The sequence below is a fragment of the Rutidosis leptorrhynchoides genome, chromosome 4 (genome assembly GCF_046630445.1).
Source record: "Rutidosis leptorrhynchoides isolate AG116_Rl617_1_P2 chromosome 4, CSIRO_AGI_Rlap_v1, whole genome shotgun sequence".
NCBI lineage: Eukaryota > Viridiplantae > Streptophyta > Magnoliopsida > Asterales > Asteraceae > Rutidosis > Rutidosis leptorrhynchoides.
The window spans coordinates 465,443,505-465,467,294 of NC_092336.1; the positions used below are offsets into that span (position 1 = coordinate 465,443,505).

Sequence of the window (23,790 nt, forward strand, 5' to 3'; positions counted from 1 at the left end):
AAAATATATTAAAAGTGTTGTAAATATATTTTGAACATACTTTGATATATATGTATATATTGTTATAGGTTCGTGAATCAACCAGTGGCCAAGTCTTACTTCCCGACGAAGTAAAAATCTGTGAAAGTGAGTTATAGTCCCACTTTTAAAATCTAATATTTTTGGGATGAGAATACATGCAGGTTTTATAAATGATTTACAAAGTAGACACAAGTACGTGAAACTACATTCTATGGTTGAATTATCGAAATTGAATATGCCCCTTTTTATTAAGTCTGGTAATCTAAGAATTAGGGAGCAGACACCCTAATTGACGCGAATCCTAAAGATAGATCTATTGGGCCTAACAAACCCCATCCAAAGAACTGGATGCTTTAGTACTTCGAAATTTATATCATATCCGAAGGGTGTCCCGGAATGATGGGGATATTCTTATATATGCATCTTGTTAATGTCGGTTACCAGGTGTTCACCATATGAATGATTTTTATCTCTATGTATGGGATGTGTATTGAAATATGAAATCTTGTGGTCTATTATTATTATGATTTGATATATATAGGTTAAACCTATAACTTACCAACATTTTTGTTGACGTTTTAAGCATGTTTATTCTCAGGTGATTATTAAGAGCTTCCGCTGTCGCATACTTAAATAAGGACGAGATTTGGAGTCCATGCTTGTATGATATTGTGTAAAAACTGCATTCAAGAAACTTATTTTGTTGTAACATATTTGTATTGTAAACCATTATGTAATGGTCGTGTGTAAACAGGATATTTTAGTTTATCATTATTTGATAATCTACGTAAAGCTTTTTAAACCTTTATTGATGAAATAAAGGTTATGGTTTGTTTTAAAATGAATGCAGTCTTTGAAAAACGTCTCATATAGAGGTCAAAACCTCGCAACGAAATCAATTAATATGGAACGTTTTTAATCAATAAGAACGGGACATTTCACGTGTACCCTGTCTGAAACCATATTACTGCTCAAATGTGTCAACAGTGACACGAGTGACTATATCACTCGCACGGTTGATCTCTCAGCCGCACATGTGACATTATCACTCGCACGGTTCATCATGTCTCTATAAATCTGTGACACTTTGTAGCTAATGCTTTGATGATTTACGATAATTGGTTTATATCTCTAACTTCTCCGTGAATATTTCAGTTTGATATTAGCAATGGCAGAACAACAACTTAATGTTCCAGCTGTTAACCCAGAAGTTCAAGGGGAGCAACAGCAGGATCCTCAAGTGAATCCGGTTAATCCGCCTGTTCAACAAGAGACTATTGTAGAGAAAGGCGAGCTCAACAATCAAGTTGCTCTTTATGATACTACTCTTGAAAGAGGTTCTCATTTTAAGGAGATTGTGGAGTTTCTAAAGCACTCAAGGATTCATACAGCTATCTCTACTGCATGTACATCATACTACAGCCATCAGAGAGAGTTCTGGAAGAATGTTGTACTTGATGTGTTAGATACTGAAGAGAAGATTGTTAGTAAGGTTCAAGGGCATGAGATAACTGTTTCTAAGTCTGTGATAAGGAAGATTTTAGGTTTTGATTATGAGAGATGTTCCCACATGACGCTCAACCGGGAAAGGATACATGGATGTTTCAAGAGATGTGCTTATTCCGGCTATATCTCGGGTAAATCTGAGCTGATGAAGACTCTACTGCCTCCACAGTTTAGATATCTTGCTCACGTGATCGTGCATTGTTTGAGTGGTCGTAAAGCTGGGTTTGACAAGTTGAATGAGAAAGTGCAAAGCATGTTTGTGGCACTTGTTCTCAGAGCCCCATATGATTTCTCAGGATTTGTTTACTACTACTTCAAAGCAAATCTTTTCAGTTCTACTCAGAGATACCTGATCTATGCTCGTTTTCTTCAATTAATCATTAATGATGCTGCACCTGAGTTACCAAAGTTTGAAGAGGATATTATTCACCTTAAGCCGATGAATCCGATTACTTTTCGAAGGATGGAAGAGACAAGAAATGAAGATTTGAAGCCTGGTTTTAACAGAAAGCTTATTTGTCATCTGATCAAAGAAAACTATCGATGCCCGGCTGGTAATGCATGGAGAAATGAGTTTCAGACTATGACTACGAAGTTTATGATAAGGAAAGTGAGGGTGATAATCAACGAGCTACTGGTGAAGCTCAAGGAGGAGGGAATGTTGATGTTGAGATTATCGAAGGTGATGATGAAGCGATAGAAGATGATGTCAGCTTGATTCAGAGAAAGAGGAAAGGGAAGGAAGCAATGACTTCAGAACAGCCCAAGAAGAAGGAGAAAAGAACGAAACATCACTTTGATCCATCTCAAAAGTCATCTCAAGGAGGTTCTAAGCAGCAGGCTCAGAAACAACCATCTGGTTTCATGAAGGATGCGAGAGCAGCTGTTACCTCACCAAAACCTGCACCACAACAAAATCTACTGATGTCTTTGTTAGAAGATGAGAAGAGTGAAAGTTCTGTTGGTAAGGAAAGTGTTAAAGAGAATGTGATTGTCGAATCCGAAGATGAGTTTGAGATAGAGTCTAAGGATGTCGAGGAAGAGGAAGAAGTGGAAATTGTTATGCCATCGCTTGCACCATACTCAAATCCGTCACTCAATACACTAAGTGACTTCTTCAATTTAAGTAGTTATGTAAAACAAAGAACTTAATTGAGTTAGAAAAAGTGAGGAAGGTATACAAAGAACAAGTGAAAGAAGTGGATGTTTTTATTGAAAACAACAAGAAAATCCGACATGAGAAACTGCTCGTTGAGAAAGAAAGAAAAGAGTTTGAGCTGAAGAAGAAGAAACTCCGAGCCGAGCAAGCTAAAGCTGAGGCATGGAATGAGATTAATGAATGGTTCAAACGTGATAGGGTTAAAGTAAACAGAAACGTTGAAGAAGACGAGATCCGTCAGAGTTGGTGGAAACATAACGTCATTAACCCTGATCAGTTGAATAAGCCAGAACTCGAGCCGAAGTTTGCTAGTTTCTATGAAAGGGGAAAGAGAACCAAGAAGTATTCCAAGGGTAAAATACTAAGCTGGGGTTACTTCAAGGAGATCAATTGTTTTGCGATCAAGAGGGAAGGAGGAGTTGATTACATGGCACGTCCTAGTCACTTCAAAACTCTACCGTACTTCGAGATCATGCAACTTGCTAAGCTGAAGATGTTGAACGCTGAAGATTGTGACCTTTCCAGGTGGTTTCAGAGAAAACTCAGATATGAGTATAAGACAGGGAAATGGGACATCTTTAAGTCAACAGCCGCCAGGTTTTCCATGCACCCGACAAAGAGAAATTCTAAAGGTGAACCTGTACGCATTGTTAATTTTCGTCCAGCCAAGTACATGAAGCAATCTCCATTGATGCCCTTACCCAAGGATATATGCAAAAACTTCAGATGGTGGTTCTATGATGAGTTGTCGGAGGAAGCAGTGATCTTGACTGCGATTGAGAAGGAAGATGGAAGCATACAGTTCGACAATGTGAGGATTTTAGATCCTATGTGGCTGAGGAACTTATCGAGATTTGATGTGGAGACACTTCACCGCCATCACATTACGTTTAGAGATGATCGAGAAGAGGAAGCTATGAGATATCAACATGTGATCGATGTCTACTATGCATACCTCAACAGAAACAGTGATGCTCAAAGCTCAAACCAAGTTCAAGCCAGCTAATCTATGTCGGATACTGTGTTGCTAGTTCGTATTTTGTTTTTGATGATGTATTTAGGCGAGAGAGAGAATCTGGATATGTACTTGATGTTAAACTGATGTTAGGTCCTAGGGGGAGTTTGTTGATGCATTTTATGTAAGTCTCTAGACATCTAACCCACGTCCATTGCAGGTACTTCAGTTTATGGGATACCATGATCGCTCGTTATTATCCTATCTGTGTTTGTATGTGGTTACAGGTACTGCAGAAACGCTATATGGATGTTTGACTATGTTAGACTTAGTCAGACGTGCGAGTGAAGTCTCACTCGTACGGCTGACAGGATCATACGCACGGTTGATGCTGGGCTAAGTCACAATTATAACTTAAATGAGAAGACACGAGTGAGTGATCGACCGTACGGCTGATGAAGCCAACTCGTACGTGTGATGGATGACTCGTACGGGTGAGTCAACAGCAGAGGTATATAAGTGTTATGTTCTTCATTTTAGGTTAAGCCTCTCTCACACACACACCACTCAGATCTGGTAACCCTAATCCGATTCTCTCTCAACCCAAATCACTCCAGTAGTGAATAATAGCTCTAGGCATTAATCTAATCACAAAAATCCAATCCTTGTTGTGGTTTGACTAATTTAATCCCAAAAAGCTCCTCATATTCACTAGTTATGGTTTGATTCACTAACTCCGCCTTTGTGTGAATTAAACCTGTTGATTTCGAAGTTCCTAATCATGTTTCATCAAAAACATAGTCTTCAAGATACTAATTGGTCCCCAAGTTCAACATGGTCTCCTAGTCGACTTTGTCATCAAGTTCATGATTTAGGAATATGAATTGACAACTAACAGATAAATACCTTTGTAAGTTTATCTTTAGGATCATCTGATTAAGTATTAAATACAAGTATATAACCAAAGTCAAAACATCATTTTAATTTTTGTTGTGTATTTTTCTACGAAAATTATTATAGCGCACCTAAGTTCGATGTGTCGTTTGATTGCAGCTCGAGTTGCATACTTCTATATTTATAATTATATTATTATACTAGAATATCATTATTAAATGGAGAAGTTTAAACATAACAATGTTCATGATATCATTTAGCAAATGTGTATCTTCTGTACATTATTATTCAAGAAGAAGACAATGAAATTATAAGATTGATCTCATTATCTTGTCTTTTATTGTAGCTTTATGCACAATTTCATGGGTAGCGACAACGTCCGAAAGCTGCAATAAAACATAAAAATAACATGTAACTAGTTAGCGAAAAATTTACAAATCGTAAAACCGTAGTGAATAAAATATTTATAACAAGTGACTTACAAGGATCAGTGAGAGCGAATTGCGCGATATTTAAATCACATTCACCCGTGGCCTTATAATTAACATCGATAACGTAGGATGCATGATTTATCAAAGTAGTTGGTTGATAACACGATCCTCCAGGCATGATCGGTTTACAATAAAGAAACGTACATTTTTCTTCAATAAATGCTACCAGCACATCCTCCCGGGCGTTAAATTGAGCTACACACCATCGATCCGTAGGGATTCTCTCTTGGCCCTATAAAATGACCATCAAAGGAAAAAATAAAAAAATATAATAATAATAATAATAATAATAATAATAATAATAATAATAATAATAATAATAATAATAAAATAATAATAATTTTTATTTATAATAATAATATGATAATACGATAATAATATAATCATAATTAACTAATTAATAATTAATATTAATAATGAAAATTTAATAATAAAAATATAGACGTTGTTAAGTGATAAAAATATAGGCGTTGTTACATAAAAAAAAAATAATAATAACACTCCCTCTATCCTGATTTTATTGGCCATATCTGTTAATTTTAATATGAATTTTCTTGTTCACTCTTTTACATGTGCGTATTTAAATGTGCGTATTTTAATCTCAGTTTTATCGTTCACTCTCATTAATTTTAATGTGGTATAATTCTTGTTACTTAAATAATGGTATTTAAGACAAAAGTGTAGTTAAATAGCGAAAAGTAAAAATTGTAATTTTAACAAAAAAAAAGTTGAGGTAGAGGGATTAATGTAAATCTTACTTGAACATGATTGAAGCTAATAATGAAGCACAAGAATGAAGTGAAGGTAAATGGTAAAGTTAGTGCCGCCATTATATTTTATTAATGTTTTGTGAATGAATTACTAATCTTTGATTTATATTTATATACAAATACAAAAGTTTGGATTATTTGTAACGGTTTGAGTATATATTGTTACATTTCCATTAATTTCATTTATTATTGTAACAATAGTAACATTTATGTTTATATTTATTACATGAAATAAAGGTGAACAGATTAGAAGGCAAATGCCACTAGAAAGTATGCGAAATTCAACATAGGATGTCACTAGAAAGTAACCGAAATTCATCATAGTAAATTAGAGTGAGTTGATAACTTCTAAATTATACAAGTTTTTCATAACATTTTAAGGAGTTATCTTGGTATTTTAAAGACAATTTGAATATTAAAACATATAAAAATGGGTAAAATTGAGAAAAAGGTATTTTTTTAATGTTTTTATTTGAGATATGTATTAAACAGGATAAAAAAATAAAGAAGGTTGCAGAAATAGCAATGAAGCCGCCGGTAGGGATGGCAATGGGCGGAAAAAAACCCGTGACTCGCGGATACCCGTGTCCGTAATGGACGGGTATTTATAATAAAATGTACTCGCGGGCACGGGTCGGGTAAAATTTTGTACCCGTTGGCGGGTCGCGGGCGGGTCATGGGTATTTAATACCTGTCGCGGGTAAAACTCGATCCGTGAATCCGTGATGCCCGTTTGAGCTACCCGCGGGTATACCAGATTACCGTCATACATATACTTAATTATATATTATATATTTAAAATTTTTAATGTATTTTTAGATTTATTCGCGGGAAAAACCCTCGGGTTTTGGATATGCGTGACTAAAAATTAGTTAAAATGCACATATTGTAAACCTGTGGGTTTACCCGCGGGTCGCGGGTACTTGCGAATTGCGGGTACGGGCAAAAAAGTTTACCCGTTGGCAGGTAAAGGGGTACCCGCGAGTAAAGAAAAATCTTGGCGGGCGGGTCGCGGGTACTATGGATCCGTGCTCGTCGCCCGCGGGTGCCATCTCTAGCCGCCGGCTAGGATGCATTGAAGCTGCTGGCTTGGGGATGAAATTCAGAACATTCCAGAATATTCCAGAAAAACACAGAAATTTGAATGACTTGGAGAAAAGCAATGAAGCCACCGGCTTGACACCTAAGTCGTCGGCTAAAGGGAGTTTCGTGTACTTAAAGCCCAAGAAATAGTTAATTAAGGCAACAAAATCAGAAAAGATCACGGATGGTTGAAGCCGCCGACTTGTCACTGAATCCGCTGACTTAGACAGCATATATACGCGTTTTATGGCTTGGAGATTACGTTTAACTTGAAGAAGGAGTAACCGCCATAAGGAATCCGCCGACTTACCATTGAAGCCTCCGGCTTGGCCACCGTTTCTGCACATTATAAATAGAGGCCATTTGTTATAGTTTTCAATATCCAGTACACTTTCTAGGGTTTCTTTAGCCAGTTTGAAAAAATGAATATATTAGGGTTTTATTTAAGTTTTAAAGTTGTAATTCAAGAGTAATCTTTCAAGTATTAATTCATGTTTTATCTTCATATTACCTTTAAGGTACATGTCTATCGTATTTTATCGTTATTCTTTCGTTTTATTTACTATTTCTAACTATTGTTCGTCTACCATTATGAACTAAACGTTCATAGTGGTTACGTGGACGAAAACTGAACTTTATCTTGGAATCAGATGAAGCCGCCGGATTTCTTGGTCCAAGCCGCTGGCTTGGCTGAGCCTAGCCGCCGGCTTCGTGCTTCGAATTGTGCAGTTTCTGATTTTTTCAGATCTATATAATTGGATTTCTGTGATGATTATATAACTGTTTTGAATCTGCCATGTCTTAATAAACTTGTTTGCCATGCTTAATGATTAAATAACATGATTCTAGGATTGATTAACACTTAATCCGACGATCTATTATTCGATTCACTTTACTTGTTTAGATCTAGTCAATCAAACTTGGTAATTTGATTGCATGCAACTAGGTTAAACAACATTGGTAGTAATGATTTGTTGAATTTAAAACACGCTTATATAATATAATTTAATATCGTTAGGCTAAATCAAAAATCCTTTGTTTTGATTTGTTTAGTTAATGATTGCATGAGAGCTTGGTAAAGATTGGCTTTCAGCTAATAACTTGAGTTGATCTAATTGAGTTTAATAGTATATTTATTTGTTAATCTATTTGAATGTTAATTAATCCTCATCATAAGATTAAATTGATATGTATCATGTGATTAAATTGAACACTAAGAATTAAGATATTAGTTTTGAACATCACTTAGCTAATATATGTTTTAAGTCCTACTTTATGAATGATATGCGACACTTAGCTTAGCCTTTTTGGGATAATAATTGGTCTATATTATTATCTTGCTTTGTATTAATATAAGTTATGAAACTTATCTAATATGTTTCACATATAAGTTGTTCGCTCATGTAACCGCTTATAATTTATATTGTTTATCCAAATCTTTATTTCTTCCTGCTTAATATTTTGTTATTCAATTTACTAAGAATGTATCTTTGATTATCTCTTTCCTAAGAGATAATATTCCAAATCTAAACGACACCCGAAAACATAAAAATATACTTCTAGTTCTTTAATAAGATCTAGACTACATAATAAACCAACTTAAAACCGCATATACGCTCCCTTGGAACGATAACCTAAAATACTACATCTGATCGGATCTTGTTGCTCGTTAGGGTGTTAAAAGTGAATTAAAAAGTTATATAAATTTAAAAGTTTAAAAAGACAAATTAAACACTACATACTTTTGCACATCATTAATGAATGTTATTCAAAAAGGTAACTTCAATAATTTGATAGCTCAAGATTGTTTATAAATAATTGACAAAATTGCTATCCTCCTCGTGTTATCCTTTTTTGCTCTTTACATCCCTCTCAATTTATAACTGCACAAATAGTCCTTAAAAACATTTAATTATTCCCAATTACATCCTTAGTAATAACGAAAGACTGTCCTATTAAGTTTAACTCATGTACAGGTCATGTGCTTATAACCCTTTAATTTATGTATTTCATTGTAATATCCGTTTGACCGGCCTATATTTTTGGTATGTGCTTGCCTTAGTTTATTATTACAATTTAAACATGATATTTAAATTATTTGTTGAAAAATGTATTATAATAAATTATGAGATAATAATTTATTATATGTTAGGTAGAATTCGTTTTGTACTGACAGACACATATTATATCCGTTTGTTTGAATTGGACTAAGTTAGGGCTTAGTAACTTGAACATTGTATTTCAGATCACAAGTATTATACCTGTGTGGCCGTGTGTGCAAGTGTATGTGATGAGGCGGTTGAAGCAAAGATAAGCCTTTGCCTTATCCCACTCTTTCCATTTTTTAAAAGTGTAACGATCCAACTTTGATTTCCAACACACGACATTTTTTTTAAAACAACGCAAGAAAACTGGCTGGACCAAAATGCGCGGTGCGCAGATGGTTGCGCAGCGTGTGCTAAAGCGCGATTCCAGGTCAGAACTTGAACCAGTCGACAGAAATCTGATCCAACCCATTTGCGCGGCGCGCACCCATTTGCGCGGCGCGCTTTACTACATAAAAGTAGCTGTTCGCCAGTTTCTACATTACAAAAGCCAAACTCCCCAAAACACAACACTTACATCATTAATTCATTACGAGCAAAAGTAATTAAAATAAATCCAAAGATTTTGGGTTTACAAAAAGGGTTCAACGACGTGTAAATCACCAACAATATTTTCGACCCACGAGTTTAAATACCAAACAAAAGACGAGAATGGTGTTTGGGGTTAAACTACCCAAAACCTAGGTCGAAACACAAAAGCCACCACTATAATCTCCAAAGTGGAAATCTCTATTCCAAACGAATACCATTGCCTCTGTCCACGCCGGAGCCTAAAAAAGGAAACAATGAGAGGGTAAGCAAAACGCTTAATGAATGCAATAATAATACATATACATATATAATATACCTATTTGCATACACTTACTCATATACCGCATACATGCTAGCAATATAATTAGCATACCATCTCAAGTGTAAAGCTAATAACCTCCCTTACCGCAACTAGCATAACCAATAGCATATAACATCATAATAATATAATATGCTACGTGATATCGGCTAAAAAGTCATGTTTTTATCCCCGATATTGAGTCCCAAAAGCATAAAGTTCAAAACTTTGTCGGCAAAATAATCGTTTTTTCGGTTAAATTTGTAGATAAAGTAATTACGAAGATGATGCAAGAAGAATCAAGAGAAACGGAGCTAAAACGAAGATTCTAGAGCAAGACGATGAAAGACAAGAAATCAAGTTACGATCCAGGAAAATCAGCTGACCAGGCAAGCCAAACGGCCTGCCAAACGGCTTGCCTAGCTCACAAATGGCCTGCCAAACGGCCAGGGCAAATGGCCCCTGCAAACGGGCTGGTCTGGCAAACGGCCCCTCCAAACGGCTTGCCTAACGGCCTGCCAGCCGTTTGCAGGTAAAATCCAAGTCTATTTAAAGGCTTTTTGTCATCCAATTCCAACACACCTCTCCTCACTCTCTCACTACAATTCACTTTCTCTCACTAGAGCTTTCAAGGCCTTCTCACCTCCGAGCGAGAAATTAAGTACCCGGAGGCGAACGCCGAAGATTGTAATAGGAGCGGTCTAGAGGATGTCAGCACTTGTAATGGTCCAGATCTCGTCTGTAAACGGTGAACGCTTTTCTTAATTTAATGAAGTTATCTTGTTATCTTAAGTTGCTTTCATCTTACATGCTTATCTATCTGTTACAAATGTTTATTATATGTTGAATAATTTATCTGAACCTTATCCTATTGTTATGCTAAAACCCTGACGGTTTAGAAGTTTAATTATTGTTTGTAAATGGGAAATAGGTTTCTCATCTAATAAAGAAATACTGAAAATCTTCAAGGAAACATACATAATTAATTTAACAATGTATTAGGTACTTTTTTGAAGTAAATAAACCAGAAGTTAAATGATGTTACAACTAATATTCAAGTGTGATGGTTTTTCTAAGATAAAATAGATTGATCTTAATCAAATATATTTTCATGGTTCAATATTACTGATGATTAATTGATAAGATGCTACATATTGGTATTGGTATAATAATTGTATCAGCAAATAAGATCCATTATTTTGTTTTATTTATGTAATCCATCACAATAAATTTTTAACGCAACACTAACAATAAAATGAACCTACTAATTTCATATCATTAAATGATTAATAGTATTAATATTAAAGATTAAAGATATTCATAATAATAACATTAAAAATAATTAAATTACGAGGTGAAACAAAAATAAAAAGATAAAAAACCTCATGATACATGTAAACAAATAAATAAATCATCTAATAAGATACATGATATATAAGAAATTAAAAATAACTTGATTATACAAATACAAATATATTCAATATAATAATCATAATATTAACATTAAGAAGAGAATTTTTGACCGACTATAATCGATCCAACATAGAGTCAACCACGTTTTTTCTTTGTTTGTCCACGCTTTACATTTTTTTATAATCGGCGTTTCTTCGATAGCTACAAAAACAAACAAACATATATTATATTTAATATATATATATATATATATATATATATATAAAATATTTTTATATATATAATCTATAATAAAGATAAAGATGAAGTTATAAAAAACCTAATGATACGTAACTTGAATATATAAATACAAATATAGATTATAATAATCATAATATTAACATTAAAAATAATAAAATTATATATATATATATATATATATATATATATATATATATATATATATATATATATATATATATATATATAATCTTGGATATATTATATTATCTATAATCTATATAAAGATAAAGTTATAAAAAACTTCATGATACATAACTTAAATATACAAATACAAATATAGAATATTATAATCATAATATATGTTAACATGCATTAGAAATAATAAAATCATGAGATAATACAAAAAAAGTCGATAAAAAACCTCATCGTAAATGTAGAACACCAAAGAAATAGAAGATACATATATTTAAGATATTCAAAATAGATTCCATATTCATTGTCGTGTATATAATAAAACTTGTCCAAAGAAAATTATTTTAACCATCTTTTAATAATTTGGTGTGTGTTTCTCATTGTATAATTGATATGAAAAAATGGAGATGACATACATATTTATAGGCTTCAAAAAAATAACATACTTAAGTAAGAAAATGAAAGGTTCATATATTTATTACTTATTGAGTAGGTGAGAGTTAATTTATGAATTTTTAATTTTATAGAAATAATCATAATCTTGATTATTAATCATATATATATATATATATATATATATATATATATATATATATATATATATATATATATATATATATATATATATATATGGGCATGATCAATGGAGAAGTAACCAATCGGGGGGAAGCGGGGGGAAGCAAAAAAAAATTTCTTCATTTTTTATTAAGTTAACCTTATTTAATACACCATATACTTGGAATCCGTATTTTCATGTGATCTTAATGCCTGAAATAGTTTTTTTTTTTAATTGAAAAAAATTAATTCCCTCTTCCCCCGAAAAAGTGCTTCCCTCTTGATTAAATATCTCTTATATATATATATATATATATATATATATATATATATATATATATATATATATATATATATATATATATATATATATATATACCAAAAGTTTTTTGTGAATTGTGGTTGAAAGTTATTTTAGGATGTTTGTATCTATATATTATATCTATATATCTATATTATATATATTATTAAATTAATTATAAATTAATTAATGGCAAATTAGTTACGGAGATATATACTAAAATCACATGTTAACTTTGTAACGGATCATGATCAAATGCCATAACTTATTACCATAATATAGGTTATAATTAGCTTATATTTACGAATATATATATATATGATTTATATAAATGAGAAAATATCATATTTCCTCCCTATAAACACGTATTATTGAATTATGTATTTTTATTTTGTTACTAGATTTATGAGCCCGTGCATTGCAAGGGTACTCATCCGAAAACATTATATAGTATTTTGCAAATGTATATGAAATAACGATATTAGACAGTCATTTTCGTAAGTACTGTTGTGGGTTGATCTTGTAAAGTATAAAGAATACACATCGCCAAAATGTTGAAAATATTTGTTCATACAGTTATTCCTAACACAAGTTCAAGTTATTGATTGTTGTAAAATGAAATAGATAAAAAGCACGCTCTTTATAGCGGTAATTGAATAAATATTTTGTGTCAGGCTTTAGCCGATTATTCTTTTCGAAAACGGGTGAATCCATAAGATACACAGAGGTTTGGTTTTTTCTTCGACTTCTCTTGTTTCAACATCCATTTGTACTTTCGTTTATCCAAATTGAAGCACGATACTCTTATACCATGCACTAATAGCTTAACCATGCCCACTAATAGCTTAACCATGCACTATCACCAAAACAGGTACTTCGTATTCATATAAGAACTAACAGAAAATAAAATAAAAAATCTCTGCCCCTAGTTTAACATTACGCTCCCCATAGGCTAAAGGTACACGAAACCTTACAAACTACCCTTAAAAAAGAAAAGTAACAAACCACACAAAATTGAATGTTAGACAAGTATGTGGTGTGCTAGTATAACAGAAGTCCTATATTGATGAGAAGGTGCTCGTTAATACGCAGAAACTGAAAACACTTGGTAACAATCAATATTGTAATGGTTAGAAGATAATATATGAATAGAAAAATGTGCATAGAATGAATTACCAAAAAATGCATAATTGCCTTAGGCACCGAGCCCTCAATGTTCTTTCTGACAATGTCATAATATGACCTTAACAATAACTTAGTAACATGAATCTTAATAGCCTACTGATGAGCATCAGAGGGCCTCAACACTGACGGGGGCTATATTGAAAATCGAAAGGGTATTAGAAATTTCATTTTAAATATATAGTTTCTATAATCTTTTAAGCCAGTAGCATTTTTTACTGCATACCTCCATCAGATGGATCATAGAGAATGAATGATCCATAGGCTGAACTGGTTCAGTAAACAACTTGTTTTCAGGATTTTCATTAACCGAAGAGCGACAATCTGACCTTCCAAATATTGATGAGATACGTCAGCTTGTGTTCCCTGAAAATGAAATAATCATCAATATATAGACAGTTCACAATTGCTATCCTTATTAAACAGAAAATGAGTGTATGTACCTTTATAATCATTGGAATCATATAAAATAGACTACTATAATCGTAATGATATAGGTTAAACTTTTTAGCACTTACTAAAGGGAATGGCCCTCGGATAAACAGCATAAAAACAATGAATTAGTCTGACATATTTGAGTAACCAACTTTTTAAGCACTTACTAAAGGGCTAAAAGTCATAAACAATGCTACAACGAATCAAAAATTACAAAAGACAAAATCATAAAATAACATACCATTCAGTATAATACCAATCATTATCCATTGTATCTAAATAATATTATACAATTCATATGGAGCCTTAGCATTACCAAATAGAATGTGATATAACTATATCAAATATAAATTCGTTACCACCTTGCCGCACTTGTGTGAAAATGGCACGGTACATGTTTTACTTCCTCATCTTCATATCTCATTAACTGATAGTGGCTTGTTGATGTCAACAATTGAAGCATATGAGTGTCCAAATGCCATATTAAACAACAACAATACATGCTGGCTGTAACAAAAAAAAAAAAAACTAAACACTTTGTTTCCTAAATTACATAAAATATAGAAATATCAAAATAGCAAGGGAAAAATTAGTTATACACACCTTCATTACGAACAGCCATCGAACCCGAAGAAGATGGGTCGCAGTTGTTGCATGACTTCAACGAAAACCGCTATATCCACAAAATCCTTGCTATAGTACTACACCTTCATTACGAACAGCCATCGAACCCGAAGAGGATGGGTCACATTCGTTGCATGACTTCAACGAAAACCGCTATATCCACCAAATCCTTGCTATAATACTACACCACCAAAATTGTCAAAAAAAGGCTAAAAAGTTGTTTTCGGCACGTAACATATTATTCAAACTGTTCTATTTTAACATCGAATGATAACGTAAAGCACAATGCATCTGCCAAACAACCTGAATGTGTGCTTGTGCTCCACATGGGGTCTACAATTTGTTTACAGTCTCTCAACTTTTGCCAATAACAAATATATCTTTACTTAGAAAACTAAAATCGATTAGCTGAAAACACCCCAAATAATACCAATTAACATCGATGCGTAATCAGTGTTGACGAACGGTGATTTAATTTATCGACACAAAAACATCCAGAATCAAATACCTAAGTGTAGATAACAAACAATAAAGTCAAAATCGTTTATGGAATTCGATAATAACAAACCTGCGGCAGCATCGAACGATGATTGATGATGAACACAATCTTTAATTAAATCAGATTTACTTACCCGTTTGAATGATTTGGCCTTTTTGTTAGATATTAAAGTTGATTTTGTTCGCCCTAATTCCGCATCTCTGGTAGAAAAACCCTAAATAGCGATGGATATGGAAGGAAGAAATCATCAACAAACAAACTTGAAGATCTTCGATGAAGAAGATTAGAAATCCCCAGTAGATTGGAAAATGGGATTAACTGGGGCGGGTTTTGTTAATTAGCAGAAAAAAGACGATTAATGGGTTTAATTTGGACACGCGTCAGATGTAGGGAATTATGGAATTTTTTAATTCAAAATTCTGACAAAAAGGTATTTTGTGATGTTGAATAAGGAGGCGACACGTGGCGGATTTATGTATGAGATTTATATAAAGTAAAGAAGATTATACATTTACAGACCATCTAGATTTATTAATTTATTTTGTGAGCTATTGATAGTTAAAAACGCTTTTTTAGTCCCCTTAAACTTATATGTGCTTTTACATATACCAAATTTGTTCAAAAACCTATCACAAAAATATAACAAATACAAATTTACTAAAACCACTCAAAATCACTTATAAATTTGTCAACAAAATAGACTCTTAAACTCAATTTTTTTTTAAAAAAAAAAGTCTCAATAACACGGCTTTTAGACTCAAAAGAATAATAGTACGAAAAATTTTGCACGATTACTTTACCCTCCGTGCAATGCACGGGTTCTAACGTTTTATTTACTTTCACAATTTACATACTTGAATGATATAATCTGTTACGTTTTTTGCATGGTTTTTTACACACCCGTGCAACGCACGGGCTCTACAACCTAGTATATATATATATATATATATAAGTTCAAATGAGAACCAAGAAATTAATGAGAACCAAAAGAATCAAAATATATAGGGGGAAAAAGTAAATTACATCTAAAGTTTGACCCAGATCCCATTTGTTATACGCATTATCAATTTTTTTTTTCCAATTCAATGTAGCGGTTAAGAAACTGATTGTTTGAATGGCAGTTATGGATCTTCAATTCTACAATACGTCCCAACCATCAACCATATCTATTTTATCAGATTCAATCAGTATCATATCCACCATCAAAATTCAATTTATTAGTTTTCAATTATTAATATCAGTTTTAATAATTTCCAAATTTGATACTCAAGATGATTTGGACCAATTGCATAATGAAGATCTTCAAAATACTGATGGAGATGCACATGAAGGAGCAATGTTTGACTCACTTGAAATTGAACCACTTAATGTTGGTAATGAATTCTCGAGCCCTAATCGAATTGAAGGTAAACGATTTTTGAAGTTTTTGAAATTATAATATGATTTTTATTTTTTTGTGAAGCAGTGTCTGTTCTTTAAGTTTTTTTACCTTAATATAATCAGAGTTATGTATATCCATTTGATAAAATCATAATCTCATAAATTATATATGTTCAATCACTAATTGACTTGTGACACCTTCAATAGTTATATGTTATTGTTGTTACAGTTAAGCATATTTGATGTCACACCTTCAATATCATACCTTATTGTTGTGACACATATTATCATCCAGTATTATTGTTGTTACAGTTCAGTACAATTAGTGTATGGTTATCATTACAAAACAGAAAACAATGAGCTAGTTGGTTTATTTTGGGCAGATGAGACATCCCGATGTAATTACCGGGAATTTGGCGATGTTCTAGCTTTTGATGCAACCTACCGCACCAACAGGTAATAATTATAGTAAATGATGATTGTTTTGGGTCAAAATGATAGGGATGTAAGGTTGTTTGTGTTTGGAATTAAGTGTTAGGAGTTAATATTACTGTTTGATCTACTGATGCAAGCTAGAAATATGTTTTGGATAGTTTTTTTTTATAATGGCTTGTATGTATTCGGAGAAATTTGCTTGTTATATCTCTTTATTAGCGGATATGCGAGTTGCTTAAAAAACCAAAGAAATCCGAGTTAGGCCTCCAACAAACATATCAAACAAAGGTTCAGGTTCTCACCGAAAACGCTTGGTTGGTCAAGATGAAAACTATGTTAAAAACGCAAAGGGCTGATTCGTGAGTGCAAAAGTGTGGGGAATTTCAGGATGATCATGACTCACGCAACTGTGATAAGATGCGAGAAAAAAAGTTGAAGGAGCAGAGGCTTAAAGCGCACAAGATGAAAGAGCAAAAGTTGAAGGAAATGCAGCTTAAAAACAAGCATAATATGTGAAATCATAATTTACAAGTTATGTTTTAATAGTTCTTAAATGATCTTGTCAACACATATTAGTGTGTGTATTTTTTTCAGTCAGAATTACTCTATGTACGTATCATGCAATTTAGACTATGTTTAAGAGTCATTTTATTTCAGCTCACTAGTGATTTGTTTTTGTTCCATTCCATATTGTCATTGTTGTCTAAAATATTATGTTTAACTTGTTTATATATTGTATATTGTGGCCAAGTATTTGGCTGTTTATAATCTAGACTTTTGATATACTTTAACGAGTCAAATATAGTTTATATTCTCTAATATGGGTCAAAATATATCCCCTGATGGTTTTTGGGTCAAATTGTGCAGTAAAATAAATTTATGGGTCACTATTCTATTCATTGTGCGTACATGTGTCGACTCCACTAGTGCATGCATTTATTTTTTGGTTATAGATTACCACCGTAGACTTTTAAATGGGTACTTGTTGCGGCTATATAATACTTGTGTAATAAGACTATTAGTATCTTCAAGGAAATTGTTCAACCTATGTTAACCTAATACACATGGTCATCAGACTACAATGTTGGATTATTAAATTAAGCACATCAACCATCAACCCTAACCGTTTACTTTTTCAACATTAGTGTACATTATGCACAATGAAAAAAACCTGCACATTACGACAACTATCACATGTTAGCACCGACTTCCAAATTAGCGTGGTCCAATATTATCGAAAGCTCAAACCTTAAGCAGACATTATATACTCCAACACCAACTTGTGTACATTAACAACTTAACTTGATAAATAAAACAGAATATTAACATGTTACATAAAACTTCAACTAAACCTAGCACTAAAGCTTAACATTCATAAGATTGTGAGTTCAAAATACTCTCCACCATTCTTAAACATCAAGGTCTTACTTTGTTACATTCAAATCAGAATATCAGATAAAAACAAACCATAACAAAAAACTCTCTAGTCCGACCTTACATTTCCTTACTTTCCAGAACTAGTTTTCTTCTTACTGCTCCCTCTGCTTTTTAAAGTTACATTCTCATCAACTTCAACACATGATGCACGTTTCTTTTTCTTTTGATCAGTGCCTTTTTCCGAGTCAATACCTACAAGTTGTTCATACAACTACGTTAACACACATCATGAACACTTGAGACAATAGATCCTGCACATGTCAACATGTTACATTTTATTTTTATTATTATATTATTCTCATATGACCTACATGACATGCACCTTCTGACCACCCAAAGTTAAACCTAATATACCAGCTTTCATACAATAACGAGAACATATATAAACATGTCAACATTCACAATCTACAAATCTACTCACATTATCACCTGTCAAAAATATATATATATATGCACCTTCTGACCACCCAAATTAACAAACGCATTGTACAAATGACTTCATTCAATCTAAACACGCGAACATATTCCATACTTACCCTTAAATAAATTGAAATACATGTATGCACCTCAACTACTGACCTTGTTGTTAACAACCTACTAAGTTAACAAAATAAAAAAATTAATACCCAATGGTTTTTTTAATAGTAACTAACCAAATGTTAACATATTAACTCATTCATTTGCAACCCAAGTTAACAAATGAATACTCCCATAGTGAACATACTCATACCAAACAAGTTAACATTTACCATAGGTCATAAAAATCGAATCCACCACTGATACTAACCACAAATAATTAGAATGTTGTTAACTTTCTATTCCTATTCATCATATAAAAAAAATCATATCAAACGTTTTTTTAAACAAAACCACATAATATATGATCTTAACAAGTTAACTAATGTTCAAACTACAACAAATGAACACGTTCTGTCTACACATGTTAACAATTGGACTACCATTTCCGACGAAAAAAAAAAAACTATATAAACAGAAAACAGTACACATATGCACATATACAATAAATAACATATAATCAAGTATTAACTAATGTTCACAAAAAAAAAAAGTATATCAGATCATACCAAGTGAACAAATGCTCCTACTTCAACTAATTAACAAGTTCAGTCACCACATGTTAACATTTGAAATACCATGACCAAATAATTCGACCTAATTAGAACATGTTCGTACACAGCAAATTAACTCATTACCAATACAAACATGAACATCTGCACATCATCCTTTTGAATATGTGAATCAAATTTTTAACATACCAACAATATGTCTGTGAACATCACCCAATCTCAAGTTTCGTAACAACCAATTCAACATCATCATGAACCTTTTGTAATTACTATATCTTTATTTTTTACCAAACAAAACACCCAAATTTTAACAAATCAAACACATGTTCTTAATTCATCTACTGAACACTTCCAGTCAACATATGTTAACATATGTTCGTAATTATAACACTCTAACAACAACAAAAATATAATAATAACATATGAAAAATTTAACGCACCTGCAACATTTTGTTTGCTTTTTGAGTTTCCCGCTTCCGCACTCATGACCTAATCTCTGTACTAAAACAAAAATTAAACAACAAAAACCAATAAGATTACAAAATTGATATTTTATAATTAACAGATTAGCTTATTCGTACCTTGATTATTTGTAGATTGTTTGTAGAGTTGTTAGAACTTCGATTTACGAAGCCTAGAGTGCTTCCGATGCAGTTTTTTTTTTTTTTTCAAAAACATTCAATTGCAATGGGTATTTAGGCTAAAAACAAGGAATTTTATTATCACTCCAGTCAATTGTGACAGTTTCTTCATGTTCGATTTTGAAATTGAAACCGTTTACCTGATAATTCTCAACTGCACATTCGGTTATGTTCCTTTTAATCACTGATATAATGCTGCGTCTTTTGTTTTTAATTCCAAAAATACCCTTTCTCGTGTTAATTTAAAACTAATTAATTATTAAATACAACTGTACAATAAATCTAAGCCTTTAATATAATCAATCTAACGGTTCTAAACTGGTTCTCTTGGTTCTCACAAAAATCTTAGTTCTTATATATATATATATATATATATATTGTTATAAAAGTAATAATTGGATGATAATTTTATTATTATTATAGATATTGCATAGTATATTTTTTTGAGTATAAATAGGTGTGTTGAGTTAGAGTTTATGTGATGTATTTTTTGGTTAACAAAACACTCTCTCTCTCTAGATTCCAAATGCCACCGAACTCTCATTGTACATTTTTCTATAAATAAAAAACCAATTACTCATACCTTTTGTTCAACCTTTGTTTTCTCTGTTTTACAGTATCTCTATCTCTATATACCTTCTACAGTCAAGAACCACTAAAGGTAGTTATAAGCCTACTGAATTATAACACGTTATCAGCACGATTATCTCAACATTTATACTAAATATGGTTGGCTCTGCCACCTAACTAATATATGGTCGGTTATACCACCTAAATGATATATGGTCGACACTGTCGCCTAATTTACATTTATGTTATCTAACATTTATTTATGTATACTAACATTTACATTTATGTTATTTAACATTTATTTATGTATACTAACATTAACAGTTATGTTCACTAACATTTATATTTATGTTATTTAAGTTATATATGGTCGGTTATACCACCTGAATTATATTTCTGTAATCTAACTTTTACTAACTTCACTAACATTTATATTTATGTTATTTAAGTTATATATGGTCGGTTATACCACCTGAATTATATTTTCTGTAATCTAACTCTTATTAACTTCACTAACATTTATATTTATGTTAATAAGACCTCATGATTGTACGCAACACGTCATTTGACAACACGGTACTTTATGTACGCAACACGTCATTTGACAACACGGTACCATGGGTCGAGATTAATTCCGATCAATACGAATACGATGGGGTCTTTATATGTTATCTAACATTTATGATTACTTATGCAATAAATCATTATTTATTTCATGCATACTAATGTTTATTCTTAAAAGTAAATCTTAAAAGTTAAAATAAGAAAAAGTAGTTTGTATTTTTATTAAAAGTAAATCTTAAAAGTTAAAATAAGAAAAAGTAGTTTGTATTTTTATTAAAAGTATAAATCTTAAAAGTTAAAATAAGAAAAAGTAGTTTGTATTTTTATTAAAAGTAAATCTTAAAAGATAAAATAAGAAAAAGTAGTTTGTATTTTTATTAAAAGTAAATCTTAAAAGTTAAAATAAGAAAAAAAAATCTTGTCCTTTATATTACTCATACGCGTTTTGATATAGTGACTTTATTCGTTAACGTCAACTAATGACGTTACAACGGTCATATATACATAACGGTTGTTAACGTCAACTGACGACGTTACAACAACTATATTTTTCAAATATAAAATAAACATCTCCGTTTTCACATTTTCACAAATCAATCTTTATTTTTCAGATTACTACTCTCAAAAGGTTTTTGTAAAAATAATTCACACAAGGATGATTTTTCCTATTGTATTGGTCATATTAACTATCATCATTGTTGCTAATATACCACCGGGTGAACCTATATTCTATCCTGCCCTTGTGGTTTTATTATTTGTAATCATACCATTATTCTGTTGTTTGCTACTTATGAATTTAAAATGATTCTAATTTCATTTTATTATTTGTCTATGAATAGAAGTTGATTATGATTATAATTTATGTTATTCATCTTTTTGATAATAGAAAATGTCGAATTTGAAAAGGCTTAAATTTGCTCATTTAGAACAAGTGGGAACAACTACTTAACATGGGTTATGAATGTAGAAAAACATCTCGAATCAAACGGTATTTTAGAAACCCTGAATGAAAATAACAATTATTCCGAACAAGAGAAAGCAATAGTAAGTATTTTTCTTAGCAAACATATTGACGAGTCCTTAGAATCTACATATTATATGATCGAAAATCCAAGTGTATGATGGAAAATACTCAAAGATAGATACGTTAATAATTATCAAAAAAAAAAAAATAATAATAATAATAATATTAACGGTGATCCATGAAAGAATAAAATTAAAGATATTAGTAGACGCTCTTATAAGAATTCCGGAGATTCTTATTAATGATCTGGTAACGTGGATCATCAGTCTAGTATTTCTTGAATACATGAACATCTTGTTTAGCTCTACAAATAAGTCCCAAAAAGAAAAGAAAACGAGAGTGAATCTGTTGACAAATCTTGATTAAATTAACCCTGAGCTACCTTGAGACTTGAATGGTTTGAATTTTCTAAGATGCCTAGTTTTTTTTTATGTATCACTCATAAATAAATGGTTTTAGACCATAACGCATATGTTTTATTAAGTGTTATCTTTTATGTACTTCAGATTATAACTTGTTTGCAGGTAATATAATTTGATTATCTTGCTGAAATATAACTCATTATTTGCTTATCTTATTTGAAGTTTTAGTATGAATCATGCAGAAATACAACATCAATTAAATGGTAAAGACCTATGTATTGCAGATAGTAGTAACATACACACTATGATCAAATCTAAGAAATATTTCATTGATTTAAATCAAATGAAGGAATTATAAATACTATACCAGCTCTTGCAAACTTGATATAAGAAACGAAAAAGGCAAAATTTCATATTACCAAATGGTACGAATTTTTTGGTAAACAATATCTTGTTTTCTCCCAAATCAAAGAGAAATTTGTTAAGTTTCTCTGATATATATCATAGTGGATATGATTATCAGTCAATGATAATCGAAAATGAGAAATATCTATGTAGCACCGAAAAGCGCATAGGATTAAAAGCGCATATGATAAAAAGCGCATATGATGAAAAGCGCAGCGCATATGATTAAAAGCGCATATGATAAAAAGCGCATATGATGAAAAGCGCATCGCATATAATTAAAAGCGCATATAATGAAAAGTGCATATGACGAAAAGCGCAGCACATATGATTAAAAGCGCATATGGTGAAAATGATATATGATGAAAAGCACATATGGTGATTAATGAAAAGCACATTGAGAAAGAATCACCAATATTTCTTGAAAGAATTCAAGGGAATATATATGGACCAATTCATCCATCATGTGGACCATTTTGATATTTCATGATTCTAATAGACGCATCTAGCGGATGGTCTCATGTTTGTGTGTTATCAAGCCGTAATATGGTATTTGCAAAGTTTCTTGCACAAATTATTAAATTGAGAACACATTATTCTGATTACATCATTAAAAGGATGAGACTTGATAATGCTGGTGAGTTAACA

The 23,790-nt window shown here is 31.8% G+C and overlaps 1 protein-coding gene and 2 long non-coding RNA genes across 4 annotated transcripts; 1 reads left to right on the forward strand and 2 right to left on the reverse strand.

The window, feature by feature from the left end:
• Positions 1-4,895: 4,895 nt before the first annotated feature.
• Positions 4,896-5,856, reverse strand: LOC139842254 (glucan endo-1,3-beta-glucosidase-like). The gene is made up of 3 exons (XM_071832419.1): positions 5,785-5,856; positions 5,018-5,258; positions 4,896-4,921 (listed from the first exon to the last, which is right to left on the reverse strand). Exons 1-3 carry the CDS (start codon positions 5,854-5,856, stop codon positions 4,896-4,898), a joined length of 339 nt encoding a protein of 112 aa, XP_071688520.1.
• A 10,432-nt stretch (positions 5,857-16,288) lies between these two features.
• On the forward strand, positions 16,289-17,712 carry LOC139844474 (uncharacterized). The gene is made up of 2 exons (XR_011757972.1): positions 16,289-16,642; positions 17,000-17,712. It is a non-coding gene; the product is annotated as an uncharacterized lncRNA (long non-coding RNA).
• An 813-nt stretch (positions 17,713-18,525) lies between these two features.
• On the reverse strand, positions 18,526-20,245 carry LOC139904606 (uncharacterized). Of its 2 annotated transcripts, none has more exons than XR_011778908.1 (3): positions 20,158-20,245; positions 20,017-20,077; positions 18,526-18,680 (listed from the first exon to the last, which is right to left on the reverse strand). It is a non-coding gene; the product is annotated as an uncharacterized lncRNA (long non-coding RNA). The 2 variants fall into 2 exon arrangements; XR_011778909.1 differs by having other exon boundaries at positions 20,017-20,072; positions 20,158-20,243.
• Between the last annotated feature and the right edge of the window lie 3,545 nt (positions 20,246-23,790).